Source organism: Ovis aries, chromosome 21 (genome assembly GCF_016772045.2).
Source record: "Ovis aries strain OAR_USU_Benz2616 breed Rambouillet chromosome 21, ARS-UI_Ramb_v3.0, whole genome shotgun sequence".
NCBI classification, from domain to species: Eukaryota; Metazoa; Chordata; class Mammalia; order Artiodactyla; family Bovidae; genus Ovis; species Ovis aries.
In genome coordinates this window covers 36243543-36267799 of record NC_056074.1, presented here as the reverse complement: position 1 = coordinate 36267799, position 24257 = coordinate 36243543, and the positions used below count along the sequence as shown (strand labels likewise).

At 46.5% G+C, this 24257-nt stretch overlaps 1 protein-coding gene across 1 annotated transcript; it reads right to left on the bottom strand.

The window, feature by feature from the left end:
* Nucleotides 1-1594: 1594 nt before the first annotated feature.
* LOC101108872 (pepsin A-like) lies at nucleotides 1595-10912 on the bottom strand. Its single transcript, XM_042237961.2, is given in 9 exon segments — nucleotides 1595-3202; nucleotides 5098-5196; nucleotides 5282-5426; nucleotides 6883-6999; nucleotides 7930-8129; nucleotides 9553-9625; nucleotides 9627-9672; nucleotides 9760-9877; nucleotides 10904-10912. Coding segments are annotated over 9 exon segments (960 nt in total). The 3' UTR covers nucleotides 1595-3049.
* Between the last annotated feature and the right edge of the window lie 13345 nt (nucleotides 10913-24257).

Below are 24257 nucleotides of genomic sequence, written 5' to 3'. Positions count from 1 at the left end.
AATAAGAAGATCTCTTGTTTCCTCTGAAATCCCAAGCAAGAAGGTGACTTCCTTGAACCTGGGGGTGGTGTGTTCACTTTTGCATCCACAAGTCTTAACAGCACAGGTCTTCAGTGAATGTATGTGGAGTGAACGAACAAGAGGAGAGTAAGGAGCTACCTTCTGTTTCTCTCACTTTCACTTTTTGCCTGTGTCAGGGCCCTCTGAATAGGAAAACTGGGGAAATGGAGGCCTGGTATTAGGGACATAGGTGCCAGCGATAAGGAACCAGGGTCATAGTGGGTGGGGAGGCTGAAAAGAGCCAGAAGTGGAAAGCTGGAGGAAATAACAGAGGAGGAGCACTCTTTTCTAAGGCTATCTGCCTCAGAATAGTGACGTGGGCCCCAGCCTGAACATTGGAGGGAGGTCCCATCTGGTGAGGGGGATGTTTGTGGTCCTCGGAAGTGTGGGCTTGGGCTGCGATTTAACCAGTGGTAACCATGGCTGTGGTGGCCAGGGGTAGGTGAGCTGGACCTGGGGAGGGGCAAGGATGGGGTTGTGGGCAGCGCCGGCAGACGCTCCCCACGCGCCTCACTTGGCAGAGGCTGGGATTGGGCACGATGGGCATGTGACCCGCTAAAGGACTGCCACCTGTGCTCTTTGCAGTTAAACCAGTAGAAGGAGGCAGTGCCCAAGCTCCCTGGGCCAGTCGGGCCTCCAGTCCCGTGCCACTCCTCATCACCACCTTTCACCCACCTCCCTGTGCTTGAGCATCTTACTTGCCACACTTCTGATGAGCTAAGAGCCAATTTGCCCATCGTACAGGTGGGGAGAGAAGAGTAAGAGTGGGATCTGACTTGCCAGGGGTATTCTTTGGCAGAGTGGGGTCCAAGGGATGCTCTGATCTGTAACCCTTTGAGCTGTGCACTCCCTCTCTGCCCCGCCCCTCCAGGCAGTGAGGATATGGCTTCTCAGCCTTGGGTCTGCTCCTGGCCCCTATCCTTTTCCCAGCATCACTGGCCAGTCCCTAGTTCTGGGCCTGCTGGGTACAAAGGTCATTGGTGTTTGTGTATCCCCAAGGTATGTCTAGTTCCTCCTGGGTTCCAAGAGCAGTGGTGTGTGTTTGTGTGTTACTGGCAAAGTTGACTCTACACCTCAGTGTTTCTGCCCCTGAGAGAAGTCAGTGCTTTCTCAGCTGCCCAATGTCTGGGTTCACTCACCCTGGTGATATCCACCCTTAACTCTGGAAACTTCACAGACTCACTTCCTTTCACTCCAGCTGTATCCCAGTAATACTGTTGCTGGCTAGGGGCTTTTCTACCCTCTTCATCGGCTGCCTGCCTCTTACCCAGGAGTCCCATTTCCTACTGGTGCCCCCAAGATGCTAAACCTGTGAGGTCTGTGACTGTCAGCCCTAGAGCTGCTAGTAGTGATGACAGAGGGACTTGGGAAAGAAGACTTTTCTTTGGCTGACTTTCCAGGCCCTGCACAGGCCTGGGAGTTAGGACTTGGGGAGAAAGACTGGACCCTGAAACAAGAACTCGTGACAGTCATATGCCCAGAAAAGCTTTCTTCCCCCTAGATTATCTCAGAAATCTGGCTTGGTGCCTTTGTATTTTCCATTATGCAGAAAAATTTCTTTGTAGATTTCATCTGGGAAGCTTCTGTTTTTTTTTTTTTTCCCCCACCCCCCCTTAGGGTAGCAGTAGCTCTTACTCTTTTTGTCTTGCTGCCATGTGGTGTTGGCAGGGTTCTGGGGCTTTGTAAACATATGAAATTCTGGGTACACTTCAAGTTAGGTGATGAGCCTATTTTGCAGATGAAGTGAATCCTAGAAGCGAGTCCTAGTTAGGTAGGGCGCTGCGCAGTAAGTGACCACGTTGGGGTTTTTACCCCCATTGTCTTATTTCCAATGTATTTCTAATGTGTTTGCTAGCTTCTCATTGCAGTGGCTTCTCTTGTCGTGGAGCATGGGCTGGAGGGCATGTGGGTCTCAGTAGTGACTGCACGTGAGCTCAGCAGTGTGGTTTCTGGACTCTAGAGCACAGGCTCAATAGTTGTGGTCCACGGGCTTAATTGATCCTCGGCATGTGCGTTCTTACTGGATCAGGGATCGAACCTATGTCTCCTGCATTGGCAGGTGGATTCTTGACTGAGCCATGAAGGGAGCACGAAGCTGAATTCTATTGATCTGAGTTCCATCCAGACCTCTTGAGTTTGTTGTTCTCTTGACTGATGTGGTCCCTGGAGGAATCTGAAGTTTTCTCACACGTAGTTTTGTGAGCTCTGTGGAGGTGAATGCTCAGAGGAGACAAAACAAAGAAAGGAATTAAAGGAGGAGAGAAGGAAGAAAGAAAGAAGGAAAGGATCAGGAAAGAAGAAAACGATTCTTTCTCAGGGTCTGTTAATTGAGGAACCGGTCGATCACATGCTGTGGGGGCAGGGCCAGGTGACGAATTAAGCCAATTATAGGACGCCATGCCCCTGCCAGGATGCTTGGTCCAGGACTGGACACACGATCTGAGACGGTCCATTCAGAGCCCTCCCTTGCACCCTGATGTCTTCTGAGCTTCTTTCCTTACTGGTTAGTTGCCTTAGAGAGATCAAGGCGTGAGGCAGGCAGCTTGAAACTCTCTCACTAGGTGTGGAAACCTGCGGGAAGAAAGCTGCCAGGCAGAGAATCAAAGAAGAGAGAAGGGGAAGTGTGAGGAAAGAGTGAACTGATGGCTTCTGATTTCTTGAGTCCAGTCCCTGAGATCTTCGGATCTGTTCTTTTTCCTGTGTCCTGGATACCTGTATCCTTCCAATAAGTCTCCCTTTTCTTGAAGCCAGTTGGAGCTGGGCTCCTCTCGTTTGTGCTTCAGACTTGATTCTAGATCCTGCCCGGTTGTGATGTACCTTCCTGACTCAGAGAGGCAGTCATTCGTGTGAGCTCCATTGAGATGAAATCCTTTATTCTTTGCTGAGCACAGGGCTTGCAGAGCGCCAAACGCAGTGCCTCAGCATCCCTGGGAGGGAGTGCCCTCTGTGTGAGTGTGTCTTTGGAGTGATTCCTGAAGCAGCCCAGCATTTACACTGAGGGAGCCAGGCCAATCTTGTTTTTACTCCGATCGAAAACTGTGAAATATGCTCTCAGGAAGATGTCACTCAGGACCCAGGTCTCTGAGGGGCTCATGTCTTCCATGCCCCCATGACAGCTAATAAAGCAGATGTCTTTAGAAACCTGGGGGAGACAGAAATACACACCAGGCAGCGTGAGCACTTACCTGCCATCCCCCTCAATATCCAGAGCAGAGAGCTTTCCCATTTTTTCCCCTTCTTTGGGAAGAATCAAGTGGCTCTCATAGCAGCTGCAGTAGTGAGGGTATAGGAAAAAGAAGGGCCAAAACATGTGAGAGGGGTGTGGGGAGGGGAGGATTGGGAGTTTGGGATTATCAGATGTGAACTAATATTTGCTATTTAAATAACAAAGCCCTACTGTATAGCACAGGTAACTGTATTCAGTATCCCATGATAAACTGTAATGGGAAAGAATATAAAAAAGAGCTGGTATATATTTGTGGGCTTCCCTGGTGGCTCAGTGGTAAAGATTCTGCCCGCAATGCAGGAGATCGATTCCTGGGTTGGGAAGATCCCCTGGAGGAGGACATGGCCTCCCACTCCAGTATTCTTGCCTGGAGAATCCCCTGGATGGAGGAGCCTGGCGGGTTGCAGTCCATGGGGTCTCACAGAGTTAGGCAAGCTGAAGCGCCTAAGCAGCAGCCGCATTATGTATTTGAATATATATAAAACTGAGTGGCTTAGGTGCAGAGCAGAAATTAACACAACATTGTAAATCAGTTCTACTTCAATGTATTTTTTAAATAAAGAACAAGAATGGCCCATAGTTCCCCTCACATACTGCTGTTTCTTTCCTTCTGACTCCTGCTCTCTTTTTTCTAAGAATGCCTGTTTAGCTCTCCATTGGCCACAACCCATTATTTTTTCTAAAAAAATGTTTAACTTTTTAATGGAGGGTAGCCAATTAACAGTATTGTGATAGTTTCAGGTGGACAGCAATGGGACTCAGCCATGCGTATACATGTATCCATTCTCCCCCAAACTCCCCTCCCATCCAGGCTGCCGCATAACACTGAACAGGGCTCCCTGAGCTACACAGTAGGTTGTTGTTGGTTACCCATTGTAAATGGCATTGTCACAATGCATTCTTTATACTGCTCTCAGGCCATCCAGGAAACTTTTCTGGTCTCACACTCACATTATTTGGCCACTCCAGACTGGGTTGGGTAACTTATCCTGAAGCTCCCCTAATCTGTATCCCTTATCACCTGTCATCTGCCCCTGGACCCCTTTGTACAGCACCCGGGGCTACCATTTGTAAGGAATCCAATACAGATTAACTCAACCCAAGCAGGCTTCCTCGTTCCTCTATGAGGCTGGGGTGTTTAGAATTTCTGCAATTCTGTCTCTTCTTCCAAGCCTCCTTTGAGCCCATTGGCCTGCTCTGAACAGGGAGCTGAGATGAAGCCTCCACCCTGTGCTGGGGCTGAGCAGTCACAGTGCATCCTTTATTTACCTTAGCGTCCAACCTCCCCACAGAGGGGTCAGAACCCCAACTCACAGAGTGTGGAGTTGCAGTGAAGTTCTAGGGTCAGCATGTAATTTATGATCTCAACCTGGAGTCTTTTGAGTTGGGAAGGGGAGACTGTTGACCCCTACGGTGGGACAGCACAATGAGACTGTCCCAGACATCCTTCTTGTCACCTGTTCTATTTCAGGGGTTGCTAGAGCTGACTTTCCATGTTTCTGCATCTGAGGTCTCTGGTTGAACGGAAGCTCTGTGAGGACTGAGGCCCTCAGTGTTCCCCTCTCCTTGTGACTCCCACCATGCCTGCATGGGGTGGTGTCTCCACATTTAGCTCAGGAGAATGGATGTCCCAGACTGCCCTTTACTCTCACGTGGTTGGTTTTGTGGGAGGCGCTGGCCCAGCCACAGGGGCTCAGCAGCATCTGCCATGGTGTGGCTTGGCCTGTAGAGGGTCCCTTCCCCCCAACGGCAGCCCAAGAGTTCTTGCAAATCCCAAACTTGGGAACCAGACCCCAAAGTTGTCCTCTCACCTTCTGGATGTAGTATTTAGGGGACACAGGGAAGTCCATGCCATTGATAGTGAAGATAATAGGAGGCAGGGTCTTGGCACTGTTGCATGAAATCAAGCTGTGAAAGAAAGCAGGAGGGAGGTTGGCCCAGGTGATCCTTGGTGTGTGCAGAGCCCAGGAATGATCCTGTGGCATGACCCTTCACCTGGTTTTTCTCCTTGGGATTGGGGTTGATGTGTTTGAAGATGCTGTGGCCCACTTGAATTGGGCCAGCCAGCACTGAGCTCCCGCTGTCCACAATAGCCTGACATCCGCCAGAACAAGCAGCCACCATTTTGTTTATGGAGACGCTGAGAGACAGAGGGACAAAGCAGGCACCAGGATCACTCTGAAGCCTCTTCAGCGACTGCCCCCTGGCTGACTGTCTCCTGAAAAGCTTCAGCTCTTGCTCTGACTCTGTTTTCCTTTTCTCTTGTCACATCATCTTTTTGACTTCCTTTCAGTTCTTGCAGGCACCAGGCTCTTTCATGTCTCAGGGCCTGGACTTGTGCTGGTGACCTTCCTAGAAGACCCCATCCGCTTGGCCTAGCTAATTTTTCTTCATCTTCCAGGTTAATTGCCACTATGTCAGGAAAGTCTTCCCCCCAGACTAGATCAGGCTCCTGTCCTAGATCAGAGTCTCTGTAGACTCTTCCCCAGGTCTAGCATGTACCAAGGTGGTAATTCACTGTGTGTGAACTTCATTTCATGTCATTTCATGCACGTCTGCCTCACTAGATGTGAGGGCAAGTTGGATCCTCAGTGCCTCCCTCAAGTGCCCAGCATACCAGGCGATACACAATGTATGTCTGTTGAATGAATGAATGAGGAACACCCAGAGACCTGTATCTGTGTCTCACCAAAGATGGGTCGGCCCATACAGTGAAGATGCAGGTCTCTAGGACAGCAGATGGTCAGAGTTGGGGTGGGGGAGACATAGGCTGCCCTGGGAGAGTTTGTCTCCCAGCACCGCCCCCTCACCCAGCTCAGACCCTGAGGCCCCTGCCAGGGGAGCGTGAGCAGACCCAGGGGCCTCCAAAGAGCAGGGAAGCTGTGGCCTGAGGGCATCACAGAGAACCCCATCAATTATTGCCCCTTGTTCTCAGGCCACTCCTGCACCCCAGCTTCCTGACTCAGTCACAGCCCCTGCCCCACTGTGTGCTCAGTTTGGGTGGTCAGTAGCCCTGGTCAGGAGGGGTGTCTCTTTTTAAGGGTTGCTCTCAGGTCTCAAGACTGCAGCCAAACTCTCTTCGTGCTGGGTAACTTCTCTCTGAGGAGACCAGTTTTCCCGGTGCTTCAGCTGGCAATTCTGTGTACTGAGAACACTGTAGGTCCTGTGTGGCCCTGCTCAGTAGGTCATCTTCACACAATCCTGTTCAGGTTGGTGAAATGCCTCCTGATCCTCTTTTCACCACACTATAGGGTCCTCTAGCCGGGCTCCCCACCTCACAGCACAGGGGTGCAGCCCTCCCCCTGCTGCCCAGGCCTCTCTGGACCCTTTCAGGATCCTGGTGAGAGGCCCGATCAGCAGCCCTGAGGCAAATGAACCCGTGGGTGGTGTGTGTTCCTGTGTGTGTTTGTGTGCATCTCTCTGTGTTTATATGTTTGCCTGTGTATGTGTTTATATGTGTCTCTGTATGTTTTTATGTGTGCATGCGTGTGGAGCACGTCTTTATGTGACTGTGAGTGCATTTGTGTGTGTCTGTATGTGTCCATGTGCATGTGTGGGAGGATCATTTGGGGTGGCCCTCAGAGGGGGAGGCTTACCAGTTCATGGTTATCTGCCATAAGCGGGCTTGGGTCACTGGTACCCACTTGAGAGCCCCGTTATGGTAGGCGTGGTCCACCCCACCAAGCATCAGCAAGCTGCTCTTCAGTGGCTCTCTGAAGAGAGAAGGAAGGAGGGGCTCGTTGGAGGAGAGTAACACCAGGCGCTGTCTGAGGACTGTGCTTCTTCACCCATCAGAGGCACTACTACCGTCTCCATTTTACACATGCGGAAACGGATGCTTGGAGAGCTTGAGTACCTGACCAGGGTCAGTCCCCATCTAATGAGTGTCACAGAAGAGGTTCAAAGCTGGTCAGTCTGGCTCCAACCAGGCCTAGCTCCGACTACCCATCCTTCTGAAGAGGGTATGGACCTTTCCAGCCACCTGAATGCTCAGATACACCCTCAGAGGACTCTCTGCTGGAGGGGTTTGGCTTCCTCCTTGTCTAGCCTGTCAGTTTTCAGGAAATCTGATGTCTGAGGGAGCTAAGAACATAGGTTCAGGCTCACCCAGGGTTGGCTTCTCTTGCCTGTGACCTGTGCTGTCTATGGGACTTCAAGCTGAGCACGCTGCCCACCTCCACTCTCCCTGTCTTGAAATTCCTAATATGTTTTGAACAAGGGGTTCCACATTTTCATTTTGCATAGGCTCCTGCAAATTCTGTAGCTTGTCCTGGGTTCCCGGTGAAATGTTAATGAGGAAGGAAACATTCCCACCATCCCTCTCCTTCTGCATCAAATTCATCAGCAAATCCTGTTACTTTTTCCTCCAGCCATATCCTGGACCATTTCTCTCCCTCCTTCTCCATCCCACTGGACCAAACTGCACCCTTGAATCCATGAGAATGGTTGTGTTCCGATGAAACACAACCTTTTTTTATTGACAAAAACCCAGTGATGGAGCCATTTGTGATCCTGGGGCCGTAGTTCTCCTCAACTAGACTATCCCTCAGGAATCTTCTGGATGAGGTGGCCTACGCTTTTTCATGCAACTGAAAGCATCTTAGAGCTAGTTTGGAGGAAGGGCTTGTCCAGCTCAGACTTACCTGCTCAGGAACAAGGCAAAGACAGGTTGAGAAATGACTCCTTGTCTCTTCAGGTTGTCAAAGAGAGGGGTGGCTTCATGCCTGGCGAGGTTGGGGTAGGCCAAGCCCAGGATGCCATCATAAGGTGAATTTTCCAGGAACCCACCAATCTGATTCTTGGTCAGGCCAATTGTCTGGTTCCTGGCAGCAGCTGTCCCAACCTGTGAGACAGGAGAGTGTTCCCACATAAAGCGCTGGGAAGCGAGGCTGGGCTGTTTGGTGCAAATCCCATTAGCACTGCAGAGAAGAACTGAGGCCTCAGTTGACCTCAGATGGGTAGGACAAGCTGGGATAGGAATTGGGCTTCCATTTGTGTGGGGCTGTGGATTTTAACAACACCTGCTTCTCCTGCAAACACCATCTGAGTGAGCCAAATTGATCTCATGTCTTCTGTACGGGTGGGGCAACCAGACTCAGGACAGGACTGAATGGTCCCCCTCTAAGGATACAACGAATAGAGAGCAGACTAGTCTTCTCTTTGGCAACACTATGATCTGATGGGCTTCCCTTGTGGCTCAGACAGTAAAGAATCTGCCTGTTAATGCAGGAGACCCAGGTTCATTCCCTGGGTTGGAAGGTTCCCCTGGTGAAGGAAATGGCAACCCACTCCAGTATTTTGCCTGGAGAATTCCACGGACAGACAAGCCTGGCGAGCTAAGTCCATGGGGTTGCAAGACTGAGTACTAACATTTTCACTTTCGTGATCTGATGACAAACATGACCTGAATTCATTGCAATGCATTGTGGATTCTACATGTGCCCAGGCAGGCAGAAGCCATTATGCAATGTCACTGGCTGGGTTCTAATGAAAATTCTGCCTGGATATCAGGCTTTTGGGGACGTGCACACGTGTGTGTGTGTGTGTGTGTGTGTGTGTGTGTGACAGAGAGAGAGAGACCGAGACAGAGAAACACAGGGAGGGCATACTCAGGCACTTTGTGTGTGTGTGTGGGGCAGGCCATAGTTTTTATTAGTCTCAAAGGCCCCCTAGAGTGAGAACCCTTTTATCAGACCCATCTTACATCTGTGACACCTGATTCCCCTGCCTGGATATCTGAAGCTCTGTGCTGCCCCAGGGGCCCCAGATCAGTTTTATCCTCTCCCCAAACCCACACCTACTTGAGTCCTGAAGGTCAGCGAAGCTCCACTGAAAAAATATGTGACCTTGGCAAGGCCCTTGCTCTGTGCACCTCATGTCCCTCGTCTTTATCCTGAGCTGATAATAGTACCTCCTGCCTGGGGATGTTGCAGGATGAAACAAGTTATTACCACGAAAGTGCCCTGTAGAGCCTGTGAATATAAAAGGGGGTGCTTTATTGCCCCTTCTTCCTGCTCCAGCAAAATGAACGTTGGGTAATGGAGATGCAAGTCCACATCCCAAGCCCCTCTCTGGGGTTCATTGTTTTGGGAGTTTGTGTGTCAGCAGAGGAGCTGTCTCCCCAGGGACAGGGCCCTGCTGGGCAGGTGGCCAGCCACTAGGGGACTTTCAGAAAGACAGTCCCTCCCAGCTGGTCATGCATCTGTTTTGCAGGCAGTGGTTGCTCCCAGGGCCAGCCCGGACTCAGCCCCTGGTTCCCCCATTACCCAGATAGTTTCACTGGCAAGGACTCTTGTTATCTTTCCAAAGCCATAGTGGAGGTCGAATTTCCTCCACTTGCACTTGGAAGGTGGTGGACATCTTGGGGTCATATGTCTGGTATGCAACTGCCAACGCAAGAGATCCATATCTGTCAGATGCCAAGGATGGAGAGGGGGGAGGGGAGGACAAATGGGTGAGGGGCAGGCACTCACAGCAGGAGGGGCTTTGACAGTAGACAGAGGTCACCCACAAGTCAGAAGAGCTGTTGTCAATGATGACCCGGAACTCTTGAGGTGGTGTTCCAATGGTGATGTTGCCAACATAAGCCATCTACAGGGGCCAGGGACGGAGGTTAGGGCAGACTTGGCAGTCTGGCCACCCTTGATTCCCACTATCCTCCCTCCCTCTGGATATCCTAGGGCCTGAAATCACTTCCAACTGCTCCTCCTCACAAGCTCTGCTCAGAGGTCCCTTCGTCTGAGAAGCTCTCTAGTTTCCTCTTTAAGGCCCAGTCTAGCGTCTCCTTTTTATATATAAAAATTGGAATTCCCTGGAGACTTAGATGGTAAAGTGCCTACCCACAATGTGGGAGACCTGGGTTAGATCCCGGGGTTGGGAAGATCCCCTGGAGAAGGAAATGGTAACCCACTACAGTACTCTTGCCTAGAAAATGCCAGGGATGGAGGAGCCTGGTGGGCTACAGTCCATGGTGTTGCAAAGAGTTGGACATGACTGAGCAACTTCACTTTCTTTCCCTTTCTGGCGCCTCCATCTCCAGGTGGCCATAGGGAAAAGGAAACAAAGAAATGGCAGTAACCAGGTATGACTGTTGTATCTGGCATTGTAATGGCACTGTGTATCCTCCAAGCATTTTTATGAGTGTCACCTTTTATCAGAATGCCATGCAAAGACATGTCAAAGACCTAGGTCTGCATACAGGTTCTGTTGTGTAATCTTGGGTAAACCAGATGACCATTTGGAGCCTACGCAGATGAAGACACTGACACATACACACAGAAGAGGAGAGAGAGCAGAGAGAAGACCTAAAGCAAATGCAGGAGAAATGCTTTTCTGTAGCACCACACCTATAGCTGCACAGGTCATGCACTGAACAGTTCCAAGGAGTGCCATCTTTATATAGGTCATGATGTGACTGGTACTCCCAGAGTTATGCAACCCTGCAGTCCTGACCCGTGAACCTTGCCCTCCATGGTGCCCATGACAAGAATCTCATCAATCAGTGACAGCTGAAGTTTAAGACTTCCGGGAAGTGATTATTTTCTCTTCTAAACCTGATGGGTGGAAGAATAAGAGGATGAAAAGAGAAAGCCCAGAAAGAGAGATGATGCTACTTACAGTCCGCATACTTCCATGACTATGCACTTTGACAGGGCCACCAGCCTGAGGAGCACAAGCCACTTCATGCTTCTTCCTGGGGCCAAGTACTCAGGGAAGATCAAGTTCTGAGCATGCAGTGGTGACCAAGAGTAGCTAATACATATGCTTTGATCTGCCCTAATTGTCCCCTTTAGGCTAATGGTGGATCTGATAAGAAACATGAACATCTCTGTAAAACCTTTACCTCTATCAGTCTCTGTGTGTATTTGACTTGGATAATTCTCAGAATACAGAGAGACTACTGTAATCTCTGGAATGGGTGAATTTAACTCAGATGACCATTCTACTACTATGGGCAAAACTCCCTTAGAAGAAATGGAGTAGCCATCATAGTCAACAAAAGAGTCTGAAATGCAGTACTTGGATGCAGTCTCAAAGATGAGAATGATCTCTGTTCGTTTCTAAGGTAAACCATTCAATATCATGGTAAACCAAGTCTATGCCCCGACCAGTAATGCTGAAGAAGCTGAATGGTTCTATGAAGACCTATAAGACCTTCTGGAACTAACACCCAAAAAAGATGTCCTTTTCATTATAGAGGACTGGAATGCAAAAGTAGGAAGTCAAGAAACACCTGGAGTAACAGGAAAATTTGGCCTTGGAGTATAGAATGAAGCAGGGCAAAGGCTAATAGTGTTTTTCCAAGAGAACGCACTGGTCATAGCAACACCCTCTTTCAACAGCAAAGACTCTACACATGGCCATCACCAGATAGTCAACACCAAAATCAGATTGATTATATTCTTTGCAGCCAAAGATGGAGAAGCTCTACACAGTTGGCAAAAACAAGACCGGGAGCTGACTGTGGCTCAGATCATGAACTCCTTATTGCCAAATTCAGACTTAAATTGAAAAAGTAGGGAAAACCACTAGACCATGCAGGTATGACCTAAATAAAATCCCTTATGATTATACAGTGGAAGTGAGAAATAGATTCAAGGGATTAGATCTAATAGAGTGCCTGATGAACTATGGACAGAGGTTCGTGACATTGTACAGGAGACAGGAATCAAGACCATCCCCAAGAAAAAGAAATGCAAAGGCTGTCTGAGGAGGCCTTACAAATAGCTGTGAAAAGAAGAGAAGCAAAATGCAAAAGAGAAAAGGAAAGAAATACCCATTTGAATGCAGAGTTCCAAAGAACAGCAAGAAGAGATAAGAAAGCCTTCCTCAGTGATCAGTGCAAAGAAATAGAGGAAAATGATAGAATGGGAAAGACTAGAGATCTCTTCAAGAAAATTAGAGATACCAAGGGAATATTTCATGCAAAGATGGGCTCGATAAAGGACAGAAATTGTATGGACCTAACAGAGGCAGAAGATATTAAGAAGAGGTGGCAAGAATACACAGAAGAACTGTACAAAAAAGATCTTCATGACCCAGATAATCACAATGGTGTGATCACTCATCTAGAGCCAGACATCCTGGAATGTGAAGTCAAGTGGGCCTTAGGAAGCATCACTACCAACAAAGCTAGTGGAGGTGATGGAACTCCAGTTGAGCTATTTCAAATCCTAAAAGATGATACTGTGAAAGTGCTGCACTCAATATGCCAGCAAATTTGGAAAACTCAGCAGTGGTCACAGGACTGGAAAAGGTCAGGTTTCATTCCAACCCCTAGGAAAGGCAATGCCAAAGAATGCTCAAACTACTGCACAGTTGCACTCATCTCACATGCTAGTGAAGTAATGCTCAAAATTCTCCAAGCCAGGCTTCAGCAGTACGTGAACTGTGAAATTCCAGATCATGCGGCCTCTAAATTCCACTCCCACCCTAAGGTCCATGGGTTGTGGAAGAGATGACTGATTTCAGGACTGGGCCAAGGAATGAACAAGATAAGCCTGAGAATTTTGAAGGACCAGGAATCTGAGGGCCTTCAAAGATTAGCAAGAGCTGAACAAAAAGTTTAGGAATCCATTTGATGAGGTTGAAAGTGAGATAATTTTAGCATCAGATCAAATCCACTGAAACAAATTAAATATATAAAAATTCAGGAGTTCCAAATGTTAATCGATAACGTGTAATTTGTCACTGTGGCAGATTGCTAGGGCACAAAGTCACCGCCATGGACACTGAGAAAGGGAAATAATCACCAATATTTATGCTATTTTTGTTTGTATGAAGCATATTTCATGTAACTATAAACATTTGAAAGAATGCTCTTATTAATTGAAGATTTCCAGGAGTTAAATTCAGCAGTGGTAGAAAGAAGAAACCATTGTTTCGCAACATTCTCATGAATTAGTGGATCTTGGTCAAGATCATCCATGGATGATAAAACCATAAGATGAAAGGTCAAAGGTGAAGTTTATAATGCATGCATGAGGTTGCCAACATCAGGACCTGCTGCATCTCAGCATACATTAAAGTGAGGCAACTAGCGATTATGTCTCTTAAGAGATGCCATAAGAAATATATGTAACTACAAATTAAATGTTTCAATAAAATTTGTTGAACACAAGTCTAGATCTAACTACCAGTTTTCAGGGAAATACATAGATAAAGGAAGAGAGAAGCAATCCTCTAAATCAGCAGTGTCCAGCTTTTTTTGGAACTAGGAACTGGTTTCCTGGAAGACAAATTTTCTAGAGACGTGGTAGAGGGGGTGATTTCTGGATGATTCAAGGGTATTACATTTATTGTGGACTTTATTTCTGTTATTATTATGTTGTGATATATAATGAAATAGTTATACAACTCACTAGAATACAGACTCTGTGGGCGCCCTGAGCTTGTTTTCCTGGAATGAGACTATCCCATCTGGGGGTGATGGGAGAGCGATGGGGAGTGGCTGAAAATACAGATGAAGCCTCACTTGCTTGTGCCCCACTCACCTTCCGCTGTGTGTCTGGTTCCTAACAGACCAAAGACTGGTACTGGTCCTGGCATCGGTGTTGTGGACTCCTGCTCTCAACACAAGACGTGGGACTTTCTATGAGGTAAATCACCTACCTCCTCTCACATTTTAAACAAATAAATGGTATAAAAAGAAAGGGGGAGAATTTTATTTATTGAAAGTCTTAGAACAACCCAATGCAACATCCAAATATTCATCCTCTAGACCTAGATTTGAATAAGTAAACTATAAAGGACTTTTTTTTTTTTTTTAGAGGATTAGGGAAATTTGAACATGGGCTAGATATCAGATGTTAATTTTATTTGGAAGAAAATAGCATTTGTGGTTATGTACATTTTATGAAATGGTACTCTCTTCCTTGGGGTTCCCAGGAGGCTGAGTGGTAGAGAATCTGCCTGCAATGCAAGAGGCATTATTTTGATCCCTGGGTTGAGAAGAGCCCCTGGAGGAAAAATGTTGCAACCCATTGCAGTAGTTTTCCCTGGGAAATTCCATGGACAGAGGAGCCCGTAGACTACAGTTCATAGGGCCACAAAAGAGTCGGACTAAACAACAACAACAGCAACAACAACAATAGCAACAATAACAGTCTCTTCCTTAAAATACTTTAGCAAACATGAATACATAGCAAAAACCAACATTTAAATGAGGGTGTGCTTTGATCTAAAGAAATAGATCTGAGTATTTACTATGGATTGAACTGTGTCCACCCTAGAGTTGAAATGTTGAACCCTTAACTCCTGATGTGATGATTTTAGGAGGCAGGGCCTTTGGGAGATCATTAGGTTGAGATGAGGTCTTAATGGTAGGGCCCTCATGATGGGATCAGGGCCTTTATAAGAAGCACCTGAGAACTTCCTCTCTTTCTCTCTCTCCCGCCTTCCCCTCCTTCCTCCTCCTCTCCTCCCTCAATATCCCTCCCAATCACATGTGAGGACACAGCAACGAGAGAACTGTCTGGGAGCCAAGAAGAGGGTTCTGTGCTCCCAGGAGCACAGTTGACCAGCACCTTGATCTTGGACATGTAGCCTCAGGTCTACAACACCCTGGGTGGACTAAGAGAGTAGTGCTGTAGTTCTGATTTCAGTGAGGCGGCTGTGCGATGTGGTGTGAAGCAAGATCTTCATTCCCTGCCAAGGAATTGAGCCTGGTAGCCAGGATGAGAACCAGGAATCCTAGCCACCAGACCAGCAAGGGCTAGAGGCTAGAAGCTATTTTTCCTTGGATATTTGTCCCCCAGTGAAAAATGCCTTTATCACGGAGGCAGAAACTGTAAATGAAGGTACAAAGTTTGTTATGAAAGACATAGAACAAGTGGGAGAGCACACAGAGAAATGGTTTGTACAGATGAGATGAGAGCAAGGCAGAGAGGCATACCCGGAGAGAAAGAGGATGGGCCTAGTGAGTAGGAGTTCACTAAAGAGGCGATTAAGTCATTTATATAGGTCAGTTCTTCAGGGTCTTTGTCTTCCTTCAGGCCAATTATCTGATCTCTTTTTTCTTACCTGACTCACCCTGGGAACCTCCCCGGGGTGTGCGTGCACCCCTCAGCCAAGACGGATCTGGAAGTGAAGGCTTCTGGGAGGAGCAAGACTCAGTACTTTCGTTGTTGGTCAGTGTCCAACAATGCTAGTTCGTGTCCAACTCTTTGTGACCCCATGGACTGCAGAACACCAGGCTTCCCTGTCCTTCACTATCTCCCGGATTTTGACAGGAAGATGTTGGAACCCACCAAAATAAAAAAAAAGATACCCCATGTCACAGGACAAGGGAGAAGCCACAAAGAGATTGTAGGAGGGGCGCAATCACGTTGAAGTCAAATCCCATACCCAGCCGGTGGATGACCCATAATGGAGAATAATAATGCCAGAGAAGCTCTCACACTTTTGTGAAGGCTCTAGGCCCCACATCAGACTTCCCGACCTGGGGATCTGACAAAGGGACTGGGAATCCCTAGGGAATCTGACTTTGAAGGTCAGTGGGATTCGATTATAAAACTTCCACAGGATTGGGTGAATCAGAGACTCTTGGAGGACACAAACAAACCCTTGCATGCACCAGGACCCAGGGGGAAGGAGCCGTGACCCCCAAGAGACTGAGCCAGACCTGCATGTGAATTTGGAGGGTCTCCTGTGGCAGCATGTGGCAGCTGTGGCCTGCTGTGTGGACAGGGGCACTGGTAGCAGCAGTCCTGGGGGTGTGTGTTGGCTTAAGTCCTTTTGGACTTCACCTTTCACCCTACCATAGAGCCTATAGACTCCAGGACTGGGCTGTCTCAGGTCAAACAACTAACAGGAGGGGAGCACAGCTCCTCTAGAAATCTTGCCTGGAAAATTCCATGGACAGGGGAGCCTGGCGGGCTACAGCCCATGGGGTTACAAAGAGTCCCAGCACATCCCAGTGGTGCTCAGACACGACTGGGCCACTGAGCACACAGTGCAGTTTGCAAATGATAATAATACAGCCAGTGGTTTCTGTTGTAAATTCCCCAGGCCAGTTACTTTTCACACTGTGCTTTCATTAATTTCAATGTTAACTCTTATGTGTTAAGATTTCCATTAAATTTCAACGTATGTAAATATTAGAAATAAGCAAATCCAACTCGAAGCATATATATAGTTTCCAATTAGGGATCAAACCTAGGCCCCCTATGTGGAAGCGCAGAGTCCTAACCCACGGGCCTCCAGGGAATTCCTTTCCATCATTCAATTTAAATCACAGTAGCTAGGACATGGAAGCAACCTAGATGTCCATCAGCTGATGAATGGATAAGAAAGCTGTGGTACATATACACAGTGGAATATTGCTCAGCTATTTAAAAAGAATACATTAGAATAAGTTTTAATGAGGTGGATGAAACTGGAGCCTATAATACAGAGTGAAGTAAGTCAGAAAAACACCAATGCAGTATATTAATGCATATATATGAAATTTAGAAAGATCGTAATGATGACCCTATGTGGGAGACAGCAAAAGAGACACAGATACAAAGAACAGACTTTTGGACTCTGTGGGAGAAGGTGAGCGTTGGATGACTTGATAGAATAGCATTGAAACATGTATATTACCGTATGTGAAATAGATCACCAGTCCAAATTCAATGCATGAAGCAGGGCACTCAAAGCCTGTGTACTGGGACAACCCTCAGGGATGCGATGGGGAGGGAGGTGGGAGGGGGTTCAGGATGGGGGCACATGTACACCCATGGCGATTCATGTCAGTGTATGGCCAAAACCACTACAATATTGTAAAATTAGCCTCCAATTAAAATAAATAAATCAATTAAAAAAAAAAAACAACAACAAACCTCAGTTCCCAAAACTCCTAAGTGAAGCAGCTCTCTCAGCGTGGAAGAATGCGCCACCTGCTGGAGACGTCAGAGGACTCCGCTTTGCCACAAGTCATCAGGGAAATCTGGGTGTGTCGCCTTTATGAGGACGACGTCTAGCACACGACGGAGATCAGCCCTGGGATTTCTTTGGAGGGAATGATGCTAAAGTTGAAACTCCAGTACTTTGGCCATCTCATGCGAAGGGTTGACTCATTGGAAAAGACTCTGATGCTGGGAGGGATTGGGGACAGGAGGAGAAGGGGACGACAGAGGATGAGATGGCTGGATGGCATCACTGACTCGATGGACGTGAATCTGAGTGAACTCTGGGAATTGGTGATGGACAGGGAGGCCTGGCGTGCTGCGATTCATGGGGTTGCAAACAGTCGGACACGACTGAGCGACTGAACTGAACTGAGCACTTTCTGGATGGCTCAGATGGCAATGCAGGAAACCTGGGTTCAATCCTTGGGTCAGGAAGATCCCCTGGAGGAGGGAATGGCAACCCACTCCAGTATTCTTGCCTGGAGAATTCCATGGACAGAGGAACCTAGGGGCTGCAGAGTCAGACAGGACTGAGCTACTAACACCGGACAGCCTCACCAATGAGCAGAAAATTGGATTAAAGATAGTAAATCTTTAATGGCCCTGCCCACCAGAGCAAGACCCAGCTTTTCCCAAGTCAGTCACTCCCATTAGAAAGTTCACACAAGCTTCTTATCCTCATCCATCAGAGGGCAGACAGAAGCAAGAACTAAAATCCACATCCTTCAGAATGAAAAGCACAGTTACAGAAACCCAACCAAAGTGATCACATGGATTACAGCCTTGTGTAAGTCAGTGAAGCTATGAGCTATGCTGTGCAGGGCCACCCAGGATGGATGGGTCATAGTGGAGTGTTATGACAAAACCTGGTCCACTAGAGAAGAGAATGGCAAACCACTTCAGTATTCTTGCCTTGAGAAGCCCATTAACAGTATGAAAAGGCCCCCCCCCCCCAAAAAAAGACTCATTATGGCCTGACATTATCCTATGTCTTTTTATCTACAAGGAGCCTTTCTGTACATGTGTAGTGTCTCCCTTGTCCCAAAAGAGCAGGGAGTGGTGATCCTGAAAACTTTAACCAAACAGAGTTTTGCTCCTCTTTGTCCTTGCCATGACTATTATCTTAAGGTGTTTGCAAGAGGTAAACACTGGCTGTCTACCCTGTTTCTGTTGTTACTCCCATTTTGGAGGGCAAAGAGGAGGCTGATTGTAAATGCCCTAACTGGATCCCACCTATCTCTTGTCTCAGAAAATGCTAACAGTTGTGAGTATGCTGGCTGAAGCCCACTTCTTTGTGCCCCATGAACTGCAAACAGGAGGCCAGTTGTAAATGTCTAGCCTGGAGTCCATCTATCTCCTGCAGTTTTTGATGCTGTGTGATGAAATACAGGGCTCACCATAGCATGCTTTTTAATTTTTGTTGTGTTTGAAATCTTTTTGTAATAAGAAGTTTACAAAATATCCATTTTGAAGTTTTTGTCTTTTTAGTGATGCCCTGAGGGTCCCAGAAAAGCAGTTTTGTGCAGGCCCAGCGGTTGGAGACCCACCTGCTCATTTGTTACTCCAGCTCTTCTCCTGTTATCTGATCACCTCACCCCACTCCAGACAGCCACCCTCCACATCCCCACCCCACTGCTAACTGCTTGGTCATTCAGCCGAGGCAGGTTAGGGCCTGGAGGTAGAAGGAATGAGGAGTATTTAGAAAGAATGAACCACGATGCATGAGACAGGGTGCTCGGGGCTGGTGCACTGGGATGACCCAGAGGGATGGGATGGGGAGGGGGGTGGGGGGGGTTCAGGATGGGGAATACATGTACACCCGTGGCAGATTTGTGTCAATGTATGGCAAAACCACTACAATATTTTAAAGTAATTAGCCTCCAATTAAAATAAATTTATATTAAAAAAAGAAAGAATGAACCATATATTAAGGAAGAGGTAATTGAATAGTAACAGATCCTCTCAATTTGTTTCTGAAGCTTGTCTCAGTAATCTTCGGATTGAGACTGCATGACCTGCAATCAGGGGATGATGTGTACTGGAAGACATAATTTAAAGGGCTGTCTCTGATCTGAATGTAAGGGGCTTTTCAGGTACTGTTAATTAGCACATGCATAGTAACACTGAAGGGAAACTGACTCTTGGATTAATTCCCACTTACAAAGACCCTACACTGGACTGGTCTATAGAGAGGACTGCTGACCTCCAACTCATCTTAAAATGCTCAAACAGAAGAAGCCACACTTACGCCAGGATGAGAAGAAGATGACACCAGAAGTGGACAGCTTACCCAAGATGATAGACCTAATTCTTGTGATCATTTATAATGTTTTGTTGACTTTTTGGCCCTTTGCCTATAAATCAAATGTTTTCTTTCATGGACGTGGCTGAATGCTAGTTTTAAAAACTGATTCAAAAGAAAAAAGCAATTCAGCTGTTGGGTTGTGGCTAGTTACCTGTGTCTAGTAAGTCTAGATTACCTTGGTGAATTTCTTGCTATAAGATTCTAATTAGCTGATTGTTACAAAATTAATTTTAGCAGAAAGAAAGTTCAGTCCTGTTCAGGCTACTCTTTTTTTTTCAAGTGTAATTTTATTTTATTTATTTTTAAAATTTATTTATTTTAGTTGGAGGCTATTATACAGAGTGAAGTAAGCCAGAAAGAAAAACACCAATACAGTATTCAGGCTGCTCTTGATATTACTAAGTGGGATCCCCTCACCTGTCCAATTAATAATACCTGCTCTGACCCTGGACATAATATGAATTTTCCTCTAAGTTACTCAAATTCAATCAGAACAACAAGCAAAAATTAGGAATAAAACCTCTAACATTTATAGGATGGATTTATATGGTTAACACTAGGCTATGGTCATTTAAGTTTTCAGGTCACCCTTTATCTGGGGAAAAATTAAATTATACTAAGGGTAACTGGGTTAGTGACACTAGGAAACTAGGCTGGGAGCCTTATGGACAGTGCCAGTATATAATTTCCCTGAAAGATAGAGATTGGTATAGAATAGACTAAGTCAAATGATGTGAGAATATACTGGGCTACACCTAATGCAAGGTCTTGGTTTAATTCTTACTTATGACTTTAATAATACCACTAGCTCTGTTATTTGTATTTTGTCTTATTTTGCAAGATTGCTGTTTCTTGCATTACCAAATGTGTGACTGGAACTGCAATGAAAATGAAGACTAAGTGACTTGAAGCAGCTGATTTAATATATAGTTGCATATGCCATTGTTGTTCAGGCACTCAGTCCCGCCTGACTCTTTGCGACGCTATGGACTGCAGCATGTCAGGCTTCCCTGTCTTTCCCCATCTCCCGGAGATTGCTCAAACGCGTGTCTGTTGAGTCGGTGATGCCATCCAACCATCTCGTCCTCTGTCGTCCCCTTCTCCTCCTGTCTTCAATCTTTCCCAGCATTAGTGCTGTGCTGTGCTTAGTCACTCAGTGGTGTTCAACTCTTTGTGACCCCATGGACAGCAGCATGCCACGCTCCTCTGTCCATGAGGATTCTCCAGGCAAGAACGCTGGAGTGGGTTACCGTGCCCTCCTCCAGGGGATCTTCCCAACCCAGGGATCAAACCCAGGTCTCTGGTATTGCAGGCAGATTCTTTAACATCTCAGCCACCAGGGAAGCCCTCCCAGCATCAGGGTCTTTTCTATTGAGTCTGCTCTTCTTATCAGGTATCCGGAGTATTAGAGCTTCAGCTTCAGCATCACTCCTTCCAATAAATATTCAGGGTTGATTTCCTTTAGGATTGACTGGTTTGATTTCCTTACAGTCCAAGGGAATCTCAAGAGTCTTCTACAACACCACAGTTCAAAAGCTTCAGTTCTTTGATGCTCAGCCTTCTTTATGGTCCAATTCTCACATCTATACATGACTACTGGAAAAACCATACCTTTGACTATATGGATCTTTATTGGCAGAGTAATGTCTCTGCTTTTCAATATGCTGTCTAGTTTTATCATAGCTTTTCTTCCAAGGAGCAAGAGTCTTTTAATTTCATGACCACAGTCCCCATCTGCAGTGATTTTGGAGCCCAAGAAAATAAAGTCTGTCACTGTTCCCATCGTTTCCCCATCTATTTGCCATGATGTGATAGGCCCGGATGCCAAGATCTTAGTTTTTTGAATGTTGAACTTTAAGCCAACTTTGTCACACTTCTCTTTCACCTTCTTCAAGAGGCTGTTTAGCTCCTCTTTGCTTTCTGCCATAAGGTGGTGTTATTGCATATCTGAGGTTATTGATATTTGTCCCGGCAATCTTGATTCCGGTTTGTGCTTCATCCAGCCCAGCATTTTGCATGATGTACTCTGCATACTGAAGGCGAAATTGAAGTCAGGAAGAGAAGGGGAAGACAGAGGGTGAGATGGTTGGATGGCATCACCAATTTGATGGACGTTAGTTTGAGAAGGCTCTGGGAGTTGGTGATGGACAGGGAAGCTTGGCATGCTGCAGTCCATGGGGTCACAAAGAGTTGGACATGACTGAGCAACTGAACTGAATTGAACTGAACTCTACATATAAGTTAAATAAGCAGGGTGACAATATACAGCCTTGACGTACTCCTTTCCCAATTTTGAACCAGATATCTCTGAGAAACTGCTTCAAATAAGCAGCAGGGAAAGTCAGTACATAGAAGATTTTGTTGAAGGAGGAATACATGCAATCAAGCAAATATTTTTCCAAAAGGTTTCTGGAAAATCTAGTCTCATGAAACTTTTGCTACTCACAAGGAATCCTCATCACTTGAAGGGTTTTAGTGTTTCTCTAGATATGAGGAGACACAGGAATTGGGCTCATAAAATTGTCTCCTGAAAATATCTATTTGAAGATTTGTCCTGTCAATTTTTCCTTGAGTATCAGTTCAGTTCAGTTCAGTCGCTCAGTTGTGTCCGACTCTTTGCGACCCCATGAATCGCAGCACGCCATCGCAGCACGCCAGGCCTCCCTGTCCATCACCAACTCCCGGAGTTCACTCAGACTCACGTCCATCAAGTCAGTGATGCCATCCAGCCATCTCATCCTGGGTCGTCCCCTTCTCCTCCTGCTCCCAATCCCTCCCAGCATCAGAGTCTTTTCCAATGAGTCAACTCTTCACATGAGGTGGCCAAAATACTGGAGTTTCAGCTTTAGCATCATTCCTTCCAAAGAAATCCCAGGGCTGATCTCCTTCAGAATGGACTGGTTGGATCTCCTTGCAGTCCAACGGACTCTCAAGAGTCTTCTCCAACACCACAGTTCAAAAGCATTAATTCTTCGGTGCTCAGCTTTCTTCACAGTCCAACTCTCACATCCAAACATGACCACAGGAAAAACCATAGCCTTGACTAGATGGACCTTTGTTGGCAAAGTAATGTCTTTGCTTTTCAATATGCTGTCTAGGTTGTTCATAAGTTTTCTTCCAAGGAGCAAGCGTCTTTTAATTTCATGGCTGCAGTCACCATCTGCAGTGATTTTGGAGCCCAAAATAATAAAGTCTGACACTGTTTGCACTGTTTCCCCATTCATTTCCCATGAAGTGATGGGACCAGATGCCATGATCTTAGTTTTCTGAATGTTGAGCTTTAAGTCAACTTTATCACTCTCCACCTTCACTTTCATCAAGAGGATTTTTAGTTCCTCTTCACTTCCTTGAGTATACACTGCCTCATATCTGCTCTCCACCGTGAATTCCCTTCAGGGGGAGTCAAAAATCAGTACCTGCTGCAACACAGGGTTTAATCCTTTTATAGGTAGATGGCTAGTGCCTATGGCAAGTGAGTATGCCATTAGTGATTGTAACAGTGTCACTCTAGATATGGGAAGATCCAACAAGAGGGAATTTTTTCCTGGACCAGTACAGATCCCAAGTGGTCTAGAGCCCCTTGGTTACCGTTGATAGACTTAGTCCAGTAACAGCACATTAAGTGGCCTGCTAGCAAAATCTTTGCCTGACCTCGAAATGAAACTTCTGAGCACCATGGGATGAAATGGTCATGAAATGCCTCCCAACGTATGGTTGAATTCATGACCATGTGGAGCTTCCCTGGTAGCTCAGCTGGTGAAGAATCAACCTGCAAAGTGGAAGACCTGGGTTTGGTCCCTGGTTTGGGAAGATCCCCTGGAGGAGAGCATGGCAACCCACTCAGTAGTCTTGCCTAGAGAATCCCCATGGACAGAGAGGCCTGGCATGCTGCAGTCCATGGGGTAGCAAAGAGTAAGACACAACTGAGCGGCTAGGCACACACGCATGGGGCTCTGTCAGATACAAATTGGCAGTTTCCACAGCGCTTGCCATATACCTCTTCCAGGAATAAACCCTGCTGCAGCTGTTGGTGATTTTCAACCTCCCCTGAAAGGAGTTGAGGGTGGAGAGCAGAAATGAGGCACTCTGGGCTCAGGAAAAAGCTGGCAGGACAGATCTTCAAATAGATATCCTCAGGAGGCAGTTTTATGAGCCCAATTCATAGAGATAGAATGAAAAATAGTGGTTGGCAAGGACTTGGGGAAGGGAGGAATGGGAGTTAATGTTTAATGGGTACAATGTTTCAGTTGGACAATGAAAGAATTCTGGAGGTTGATGGTGATGATGCTTGTACAACAGTGTGAATGTATTTAATGTCATAAAATTATACACTTTAAATGTTTAAAATGGTAAATGGTAGCTCAGTCAGTAAAGAATTCCCCTGCAATGCAGGAAACGGGGATTTGATCCCTGGGTTAGGAATCACCTGGAGAAGGAAATGGCAAACCACTCCAGTATTCTTGCCTGAAAAAATCCCGTGGATAGAGGAGCCTGGTGGGCTCTAGTCCATGGGTTTGCAAGAGCTGGACATGACTTAGTGACTAAACCACCACCACAGTGTTTTACCATAATTAAAGGTAAAATACATATTTTAAAGGTAAACTACATGTTTTTACTTTTGAAGTATTTGTGTCTGTATATTTAAAGTGGATCTTCTTGGCAGCAGTAGATGAGTTTTGTATTTTCTAAAATCCAATTTTAAAATTTCTGCCTTTTAAGGGATACTTAGACCACATACTTTTCATGTGATTGTTACTGCAGTTGGGTTTAATTC